The sequence below is a fragment of the Manihot esculenta genome, chromosome 11 (assembly GCF_001659605.2).
Source record: "Manihot esculenta cultivar AM560-2 chromosome 11, M.esculenta_v8, whole genome shotgun sequence".
NCBI lineage: Eukaryota > Viridiplantae > Streptophyta > Magnoliopsida > Malpighiales > Euphorbiaceae > Manihot > Manihot esculenta.
In genome coordinates, this window is record NC_035171.2 from 31,856,321 (window position 1) to 31,867,771 (window position 11,451).

Below are 11,451 nucleotides of genomic sequence, written 5' to 3' on the forward strand. Positions count from 1 at the left end.
TATCTTTTATATTCAACTAATCACTAACATAACTACTATTCCCTACTAAATAAGGTGAATAATCAGTTAATAGTTTAATAAAACGGTTAATATTACAGAAAAAAGACTCTTATCATCAAATCTTATCCATATGCTTATATGAATAATCATCCGTCCTTAATAAGTGAGGCTACACCTAAAATTTTATTGAAAAATGAGAATTATCAGTATGGACTCACATTTAAAAATTAGAAAATGGGGAGCAAACAAAAGGAATTACATTCCCAATTGAGTCATGGTTCGGTTTTTATTTTGAATTTAAATAGTAATCTGTTAGGTTTTGAAGCAAAATTAAAATAAAATCAACATCAATTTAATTAAGTTGTTTTATTTTTCTTTAAATCAAATTAAAATTTGATGTATGTCACTTTTTTTTGCATGAAATCGTTGAATTGAAATCAATATTTAAGAATTTTAGAATATGGGCGTAAATCTCTAATTTCATCTTTCACGTTGACCTTAAATTGACCACCATGCATTACATTATTTATTTAAATTGAGTAGTAGCTTTTTATGATACAATATTTAAATTTATCTCGTACTTTTTTTAATGTTGTTTGTTATAAAATTGACAAAATAAAATAAGATAGAGTTTAATTTTTAAAATTTAATAAATGCTCACCCGAAAACATTCTACATATTAGTATATTGGCTAATATTATTATTAATAAAATATTATTTACTATAAAATTGACGAAAATGTTTTTTATAAACTAATAAATCAATAAATTGAGTTATTTTTAACTACATTTGATGGGAAGTATATATTTGGATCCAATTTATTATAGATTAATAAATTTTTAAAATTATAAATAATAAATTATATTATAAAATAATAAATAAAATTCACTTTAATATCTTTTTTTTTTTTTGAAATAGGAGTTGGGGGAGTAGAACCTTAGACCTCTCAAGTCTATTAGGATGCATTTTCCACCAGGCTAAGCCTCGAAGTGCCTTTAATATCTATTAACTTCATAATAAATCTAATTCACTTAAAAATTTCTCCTTTTAATTTTTCCATTTTGGTTCAACTTGTGCACCACTAATCTATCCAAACCGGATTTTGATGAGTCAACTTTTAAAACTAAAATGGTTTTTAATAAATATATTTAAAACTAAATTTATGAGAGAAACATTTACAAACATCAATAAAATGTGTAATATAACTATTTTATATTTAATTTAATTATTTATTTTTAAAGTATAAACAATGATGTGATTTAACAAATGATATAAAATGAATTTCATTGTTCATCTCTCTAAAATAATAATGAAAGAACATTCACAAAAAACCACCCTATGCAAAATCGGTTAATATTTTTAATAATTGAACTCGTTCAAATACGATGAAAATTTATATTAAATTATTTAAATTCATTCTAAAATCAATTATTATGACTCAAACTAATACTATATTTATATAATTTTAATTAATAATTTATAAATAAATTTTTTAATTAATAATTTTAATTTTAAAACTTAATATTTCATAAAATAATTATAATATAATTTTAAATGAAAACATATAAAAATTTATAAATATTAATATAAAATATATATTTTAATTAAATTAATTATTTATATAAATAAATTTAGATAATGATTATTCAATATGAAAAATCCAAATCCAAGCAAGTCTACCATGAATTTAAATCAAAACTATTTTAAATCTAATTATATATTTTATTCAAATTCATTGTAATAAAATTTCATCAAATTAAATATTCAAAAATATTTTATTTATTCAAATCTCTAATTTATATCGTTTCATAAGATATTTAGCTATCAATTGTATTAAAAAAATAAAAATAGTTAGGGAATATATTTTTTTAACTTATAAAAAAAATTAATTATTATGTAATTATACTTTAATTCTTAATACATTAGGGACAAAGACAAACCCAAATTGGCCACCCATGCATGAGTCCCACAGAATCACGTGCATGCATCGTCTCAAACACTAATATCTTTCCTCTTCATTAATCATCACAACATACAGGCCATTTCCCCATTTCTGACTTCTCTATCTCCATTAATGGAGAGGCCGCTCATCGAAGTATCAGACTCAGAGGTTCGTCTAGACTTTATGCTCAATTCCAAATGCCGAGCCAACGTCCGCCTCAGGTCTCTCTCCGCCACTACCCCAATAGCATTCAAGGTCCAAACTTCATCGCCGCACAAGTTCCTGGTTAATCCACCAACTGGGCTTATCCCTCCTTCATCCTCTACCATCTTTCAAATCATACTCAGACCACAAACCCATCTCCCATCCTCTTTCCCTCGATCTCCCTCCGACCGTTTCCTCCCAATTCATCCGATTTGACTAACCCCGATTCTCTCAGCTCATGGTTCTCTTCCCTTCCTCTCTGGTCAACTCAAGATTTTAAGCTCAAGGTTGCCTTCGTCGGTCCATTTCTTCTCCGGCACGCTGTCAGCAGTGGGGATGTTAACTCTGTGAAGAATATAATAAAGAGGCAAAGGTCGATACTTTCTGAGTTGTCACCGAGAGAGGCTGAGTCGCTCCTTCGAGTTGCTACTGAGTTGGCTGACCCTGAGGGTATGGTGAACTTACTGCTTGAAGCTGGGTTGAAGATTGACGCACGGGCGAAAGCGGATGATGTGGGCTTTCATCAAATGGACGCAAAGTGGCAATCCAAAGGCTGGAGCGAGCTGCACGTGGCAATAGCATTTGATCGGACGGACGAAGTTTTGGATTCATTGGATAGTTTTGGGCCATTGGATTTGAGAGATAAAGAAGGAAGGACACCGTTGCATTTGGCGGCAGGTAGAGGGAATATCAAGTGCGCTAGGGTGTTGGTGGAATCCGGTGCAGATAAGGATGCTAAGAGCAAAGATGGCAGGACTGCACTGTATAGAGCAGCGGCAAATGGTGACCATAAGATGGTAGAGATGCTAATTGAGATGGGTTCTGACCCACAATCGCAGATAGTCATGGCCGTTCAGCTTTTGATGTTTCTCGGGACAAGGGACATGTAAGGATAGTCACAAACTAGAGAATCCAGCTTGAAATAATTCAGACTACATTATTAAGAACCTTTCTTTTTTAAGAACCTTTCTTTATTGACTTGATTATTCCAATTTCTGATGATGGAGACACTGGGTTTTGGTACAGAATAAAAAATGAAATAGTGTGCTGGAAGGCGTGTTGAGTTTCTATGATATTCAAAAGTAATTATACAACTAAAATTGTCAAGATTAACATGATTTCCTAAATAAACCTAACTTTTATTTTTAACAGTGGCCCACAAATTCAATTAACATGCCATAAATAGTATCAAAGGGACTTGTTAGAAAAATAATAAATAAAAATCAACAAGTAAAGATTTACAAGTTTCACAAATAATTCATAAACCATCAAACACTTACTGCTAAGTATATAAACATCTGTGCCAAAAAAAAAAAGTCTATAAACATCTAATCAAACAAATCCCATCAAATATAAGAACCCAAATAGGAAGGTCCCCACTTTCCTGTATTCTATTTTTTTCTAAAATAGAAAATAAGCAAAAGAAAAAACAGCTACTACTTCCATTCTAATATTATTTTATTTCTATATTTTCTATTGTGGATAGAGGGCTAAATTGACATTCGCCGCCGGTTCACGGGATAACATAGGCCGCACTTAACCAGACCGTTTACATTGCACGATGTGCAGGTCGTAAACCCATGCTTCTCAGAGTAGATCTTATGACTGCCATTGCACTGTGCGCAAAGAACATGTCTCAGCTCTCCACAAACATCACAGAAACTATTGTTTCCTACAAAGGGTAACCCACCAATCAGCTTACTCAACTCACCACTCTCATTCATCTCCTTGATCACCTCGGCCCCACCAACATACTTCCCACCTAAGAAAACTGCAGGTAACCTAACCTTTTTAGAACATGTGATCATCTGTATCTCGTCGAGATACCCGGCATCCATGGACAAATCTCGCTCGTCAATTGGGATGCGAAATCCACGGAGGATTGATCTGACGGTTCTGCAATCTTCGAATGTTTTGCGGACAATGCCGAGGCTGGTAAAGTAGAGGATGATCTCGTGGTCATCCTGGTTAGGAGGTGGTGAAATTATGAATGTTTTAGAGTGGTTGCCGTGGTGGCCGTGGAGTGGGGAGGCGCGGTGGAAAATGGAGGGTCTTCTGGGGGTTTGGGGTTGGGATTTAGATCCATTTTGTTCTTCTAAGAGAATGGCATTGATATCTTTGAAAGATGAGCAGGAGAAGTACCTTGGTGAAGGTGGCTCCTGCGGCTGTCTTGGGGAGGTGTGAGCCCTACTTGGTGATCTCAGCCACTCTAGCCACATTAGAGAGAGAGAGAGAGAGAATGGAAGAGACATGATACTAGTTAGGATTATAAAGTAGGACTGGACTGGGCCTTTGATGCTATGAAAGAAAGGGATTCTATAACTGTAACAATGGAGTGTCTGATCAAAAATCTTCGGAGGTCTTTAAAAATATTAGATATTCTTAATATTTATTCTAAATTTGGATTTAGTAAGAAGGAAAGTAATTATATATATAGTCAAGTTTGCTTGGAAAGATTTGAAGTTATGGTAATTAATTATTTATGGGTTTTTAATATTAATATGTGCAAAAACGATTGATAGAGCATATTTTAGTCCATTTTATCATTATGTTCTTGATGTTTATTTACATCTTTTCTACTTAATTTTGTGGGTTTAATTATGTTTTGCAGATATTAGGTGTAAAGAGACAATCTGGAGAAAATGCTCTTAAAACTGCCAAAAAGTGCCAAATAAGGAAAGTTTTCAGAAAAGGAAGGTTTTCAAATGAGGAAAGTGCAGAAGCAAAAGCAAACAAGGAAAACTCACTCAGAAGATTATTTGAAATTCAAATTGCAGATCTTTCTTTCCTTGTTCAAAAATGTGCACACACTACTGTAGTCATATCTTCTTATTTAGGCAGCAAGATCTCAAAGAGATACTCTTCCTCTTCTGCATTCAATATTCAAATTTCAAAAGAGGCTCCACCTAAAAAGAAATGTATGGACAAGCATATCTTCCCCTTTGAAGATCAAAATTCATGCATCCTTCCTATTCAGAAACAATATGCACGCTTTCCTCTTCTGAGAGCCATCTGCGCGCCACCTTCCTTTTCTGCAACAACTTGGGCAGCAAGTTGCACATGGGCAGCATCTTGGGCAGCCTCTACACTAATTAGGAAGTAAGGTCAGCATCTAAACTTATTTAGGAAGCACAATCTGCGCCTCTTTCCCTTTCTGAGACCAAACCGCACGCACCAACTTCTTTCCGCAAAGCATTCGCGCGCAGCCTTCCTTCTGAAGCCGAAAAATGCGATTCTTTCCTTTTCAGACATAACTTGGGCAGAAAATACCTCTTGGGCAGTAAGTATGACCTAGGGCAACACTTTTCAACTATAAAAAGCCACATAAGGAGCCTCTACATGGTCCTTAAGCCCTCCTTGGGAGACACCTATGAAATTCACATCTCTTCTTCTACCTTTCTTCTTTTATTTTATTTTTAGTTTTGTTTCAGCCATGAGAGGCTGAAATCTTTAATTCTAGTTGAGGATTGATTGAAACTAAGGTTGTTTAATGGGTTGTGAGATCTGAACATAAATTATTGTCTTTGGTTTTGTTCAATATTTATGCAATTGATGCTTTAATTATATGATTACTTTGTTGTTTTGATCAAATTGGCCACTTGATTTTAATTGCAAAGTTAATTGATTGTTAGTTGGGATTATTTTTAGTCCGTAATTGCTGGAAATATTCTGACCTTAGAACACTTGGGATAAAACCCAAGAAACGATCTGCTTCAATTAACTATCGATAAATAAGAAAATATAGTTGTCCCTAATAATTTAAGAGTCAACAACAGGAAAGCGGCTCATCCCGTCAAAGATCGGAATAAGAAAAAACAATGATCGTTTAAGATATGTTTATGTGTATATATATATATATATATATAAAGAATTTAAAATTGGACTCACAAATTTAATATGGTAAGTGCATTTAAGTAAATTTGATAGAACTCTCATATTCTAGTCTCTCAATTTCTAATCCCCATTCTAAAAAAAAAAAATTAAAATTATTTACTTATTCAAATTTTTATAATAAAGCATGTTAAATTTAATTTTAAATTAATTTTTTTTATAAATTTGACTAATATGTATTTAAGTTAATAATTTTCTCAATGATATTTTCTAAAGCATATTATAGTAGCTATCCATGATTTGTTTTTTTTATGTTGAATATTCTTCAATAGGTATGGTGTATGACTGAAATACTGCATTTTCCTTTTATGTAATAGAAATTAGAAATCGCTTATGTTTGCAAAAAAACAAAGAAAAAGAGAAAAAAAAGGAGAAATAGTATCACAGGGACTTTTAGAAAAATAATAAACAAAAATCAACAAGTAAAGATTTACAAGTTTCACAAATAATTCATAAATCAGCAAACACTTGCTGCTAAGTTTATAAACATCTGTGGCAAAAAAAAAGTCTATAAACATCTAATCAAACAAATCCCATCAAATAAAAGAACCCAAATAGGAAGATCCCCACTTTCCTGTATTTCATTTTTTTCTAAAATAGAAAATAAGCAAAAGAAAAAACACCAATATTATTTTATTTCTATATTTCCTATTGTGGATAGAGGGCTAAGTTGACATACGTCGCCGCTTCACGGGATAACATATGCCGCACTTAATCAGACCGTTTACATTGCACGGGATAACATAAGCGGGATAACATAGGCCGCACTTAATCAGACCGGATGTGCAGGTCCTAAACCCATGCTTCTCAGAGTAGATCTTATGGCTGCCATTCAATCAGCTTACTCAACTCACCACTCTCATTCATCTCCTTGCTCTCCTCGGCCCCGCCAACATACTTCCCTCCTAAGAAAACTGCAGGTAACCTAACTTTTTTGGACGCAGTAGAGTGGCTGAGATCACCAAGTAGGGCTCACACCTCCCTAAGACGTCCGCCGGAGCCACCTTCACCAAGGTACTTCTCCTGCTCATCTTTCAAAGATATCAATGTCATTCTCTTAGAAGAACAAAATGAATCCAAATCCCAACCCCAAACCCCCAGAAGACCCTCCATTTTCCACCGTGCCTCCCCACTCCACTGCCACCACCGCAACCACTCTAAAACATTCATAATTTCACCACCTCCTAACCAGGGTGAAATTATGAATGTTTTAGAGTGGTTGCGGTGGAGTGGGGAGGCAATCCGGACACGGTGGAAAATGGAGGGTCTTATGGGGGTTTGGGGTTGGGATTTGGATCCATTTTGTTCTTCTAAGAGAATGGCATTGATATCTTTGAAAGATGAGCAGGAGAAGTACCTTGGTGAAGGTGGCTCCGCCGGCAGTCTCAGGGAGGTGTGAGCCCTACTTGGTGATCTCAGCCACTCTAGCCACATTATATATAGAGAGAGAGAGAATGGAAGAGACATGAGACTAGTTAGGGTTACAAAGTAGGACTGGACCGGGCCTTTGGTGCTATTAAAGAAAGGGATTCTATAACTTTAACAATGGAGTGTCTGATCAAATGCTTGATTCATCATTGGTTTAAATCTTCGGAGGTCTTTAAAAATATTAGATATTCTCAATATTTATTCTAAATTTGAATTAAGCAAGAAGGAAAGTAATTATATATAAAGTCAAGTTTGCTTGGAAAAATTTGAAGTTATGGTAATTAATTATTTGAGTTTTTAATATTAATATTTGCAAAAAAGATGTCAGCCAATTGGGAAAAAATTACAATGCAGTACATGGTAATATTTTTAATTCCTTGGTTTCGAGGATGTTCAGAGATATGAAATATTTATTCTAAATTTGGATTTACTAAGAAGGAAAGTAATTATATATATATAGTCAAGTTTGCTTGGAAAGATTTGAAGTTATGGTAATTAATTATTTATGGATTTTTAATATTAATATTTACAAAAAAAAATGGAGCTAATTGGAAAAAAATGGCAATGCAGAACATGGTAATATTTTTAATTTCTTTGTTTCGGGGATGTTCAGAGATATGAAATATTTATTATAAATTTGGATTTAGTAAGAAGGAAAGTAATTATATATATAGTCAAGTTTGCTTGGAAAAATTTGAAGTTATGGTAATTAATTATTTATGGGTTTTTAATATTAATATTTGCAAAAAAGATGAAGCAAATTAGAAAAGAATGGTAATGCAGCACATGGTAATATTTTTAATTTCTTGATTTCGGGGATATTCACTAGTAGCCAGAGGGGTACATTGAGATCTGCCAATCCCTAAATAATTCTGTTTACGACTATAGAACTTAATTGTGCCATATGTATGAGCAAATGCATGTGCAGGAACAACTCAGAAATCATTATTGAAATTTTAATATCATTTCTAGAATAAAAGATGTCATAGGATCACAATGGTTTCTTCCCGCTACTTCCATCTTAGTAAGGAAAAAAATATTTTTTAGTGTATATGGTATAAGAAAACTAATTAATTTTTTAATTTTAAAAAATATATTAAAATATTTTTAATATTTTTTTAAAAAATAATAATTATTTTTTATTAATTTTAAGGTTAAATATTATAAAAGAATTTAAAATGTTATGAATATAAAAAATTAATTAATAAACTTTTTAAATATCTAAAATATTAATTAATAAATTTTTAAAATTATAAATATTAAATAGTAAAATATTTAATGAATAAAATTAACCTAATCATTTACTAATAAATTTTTTAAAATATTTAAAATATTTTAATATATTTTTTAAAATTAAAATTTTTTATAAAAATTAAGTAATAATTTTTTCTTAATGCTTAATATTTTGATTTAGTGATTAAAAAAATAAATTATAAAAAATTATCTTTTATATTCAAGTAATCACTAACATAACTGCTATTCCCTACTAAATAAGGTGAATAATCAGTTAATAGTTTAATAAAACAGTTAATATTACAGAAAAAAGACTTTTATCATCAAATCTTATCCATATGCTTATATGATTTTTCCTAACCTCATCCTAAAATGAGTTAGATGAATAATCATCCGTCCTTAATAAGTGAGGCTACATTCAAAGTATCTAATTTGCATCCTAAAATTTTATTAAAAAATGAGAATTATCAGTATGGACTCACATTTAAAAATTAGAAAATGCGGAGCAAACAAAAGGAATTACATTCCCAATTGAGTCATGGTTCGGTTTTTATTTTGAATTTAAATAGTAATCTGTTAGGTTTTGAAGCAAAATTAAAATAAAATCAACATCAATTTAATTAAGTTGTTTTATTTTTCTTTAAATCAAATTAAAATTTGCTGTATGTCACTTTTTTTTGCATGAAATCGTTGAATTGAAATCAATATTTAAGAATTTTAGAATATGGGCGTAAATCTCTAATTTCATCTTTCACGTTGACCTTAAATTGACTACCATGCATTACATTATTTATTTAAATTGAGTAGTAGCTTTTTATGATACAATATTTAAATTTATCTCGTACTTTTTTTAATGTTGTTTGTTATAAAATTGACAAAATAAAATAAGATAGAGTTTAATTTTTAAAATTTAATAAATGCTCACCCGAAAGCATTCTACATATTAGTATATTGACTAATATTATTATTAATAAAATATTGTTTACTATAAAATTGACGAAAATGTTTTTTATAAACCAATAAATCAATAAATTGAGTTATTTTTAAGTACATTTGATGGGAAGTATATATTTGGATCCAATTTATTATAGATTAATAAATTTTTAAAATTATAAATAATAAATTATATTATAAAATAATAAATAAAATTCACTTTAATATCTATTTTTTTTTTTGAAATAGGAATTGGGGGAGTAGAACCTTAGACCTCTCAAGTCTACTAGGATGCATTTTCCACCAGGCTAAGCCTGGGAGTGCCTTTAATATCTATTAACTTCATAATAAATCTAATTCACTTAAAAATTTATCCTTTTAATTTTTCCATTTTAATTCAACTTGTGCACCACTAATCTATCCAAACGGGATTTTGATGAGTCAACTTTTAAAACTAAAATGGTTTTTAATAAATACATTTAAAACTGAATTTATGAGAGAAACATTTACAAACATCAATAAAATGTGTAATATAACTATTTTAAATTTAATTTAATTATTTATTTTTAAAGTATAAACAATGATGTGATTTAACAAATGATATAAAATGAATTTTATTGTTCATCTCTCTAAAATAATAATGAAAGAACATTCACAAAAAACCACCCTATGCTAAATCGGTTAATATTTTTAATAATTGAACTCGTTCAAATACGATGAAAATTTATATTAAATTATTTAAATTCATTCTAAAATCAATTATTATGACTCAAATTAATACCATATTTATATAATTTTAATTAATAATTTATAAATAAAATTTTTTAATTAAAAATTTTAATTTTAAAACTTAATTTGGAAAAAAATGGCAATGCAGCACATCGTAATATTTTTAATTTCTTTGTTTTGGGGATGTTCAGAGATATGAAATATTTATTCTAAATTTGGATTTAGTAAGAAGGAAAGTAATTATATATATAGTCAAGTTTGCTTGGAAAAATTTGAAGTTATGGTAATTAATTATTTATGAGTTTTTAATATTAATATTTGCAAAAACGATGGAGCCAATCGGGAAAAATTGGCAATGCAACACATGGTAATATTTTTAATTTCTTGGTTTCGAGATGTTCAGAGATGAAATATTTATTCTAAATTAAGATTTAATATGAAGGAAAGTAATTACATATATAGTCAAGTTTGCTTGGAAAGATTTGAAGTTATGGTAATTAATTATTTATGGGTTTTTAATATTAATATTTGCAAAAACGATGGAGCCAATTGGGAAAAAATAGCAATGCAGCACATGGTAATATTTTTAATTCCTTGGTTTCGGGGATGTTCAGAGATAAAATATTTATTCTAAATTAGGATTTAGTAAGAAAGAAAGTAATTATATATATAGTCAAGATTACTTGGAAAGATTTGAAGTTATGGTAATTAATTATTTATGGTTTTTAATATTAATATTTGCAAAAACGATGGAGCCAATCGGGAAAAAATGGCAATGCAGCACATGGTAATATTTTTAATTTCTTGGTTTCGGGATGCTCAGAGATAAAATATTTATTCTAAATTAAGATTTAATATGAAGGAAAGTAGTTATATATATAGTCAAGTTTGCTTGGAAAGATTTGAAGTTATGGTAATTAATTATTTATGGGTTTTTAATATTAATATTTGCAAAAAAAGATGGAGCCAATCCGGAAAAAATGGCAATGCAGCACATGGTAATATTTTTAATTTCTTGGTTTCGGGATGTTCAGAGAAGAAATATTTATTCTAAATTAAGATTTAATATGAAGGAAAGTAATTATATATAT

At 30.1% G+C, this 11,451-nt stretch overlaps 1 protein-coding gene and 2 pseudogenes across 1 annotated transcript; 1 reads left to right on the top strand and 2 right to left on the bottom strand.

The window, feature by feature from the left end:
* The window catches only part of LOC122725050, a 38,751-nt pseudogene that overhangs the window by 13,223 nt on the left and 14,077 nt on the right, over window positions 1-11,451 (bottom strand).
* On the top strand, window positions 1,995-3,174 carry LOC122725161 (annotated as a pseudogene).
* LOC122725049 (uncharacterized protein At3g28850-like) lies at window positions 3,637-4,321 on the bottom strand. Its single transcript, XM_043961469.1, has one exon. It carries the CDS (start codon window positions 3,982-3,984, stop codon window positions 3,637-3,639), a length of 348 nt encoding a protein of 115 aa, XP_043817404.1. The 5' UTR covers window positions 3,985-4,321.

Coding starts and splice junctions, on each gene's coding strand:
- LOC122725049 (XM_043961469.1), bottom strand. CDS start 3,984: ATGGATGCCGGGTATCTCGACGAGATACAGATGATCACATGTTCTAAA.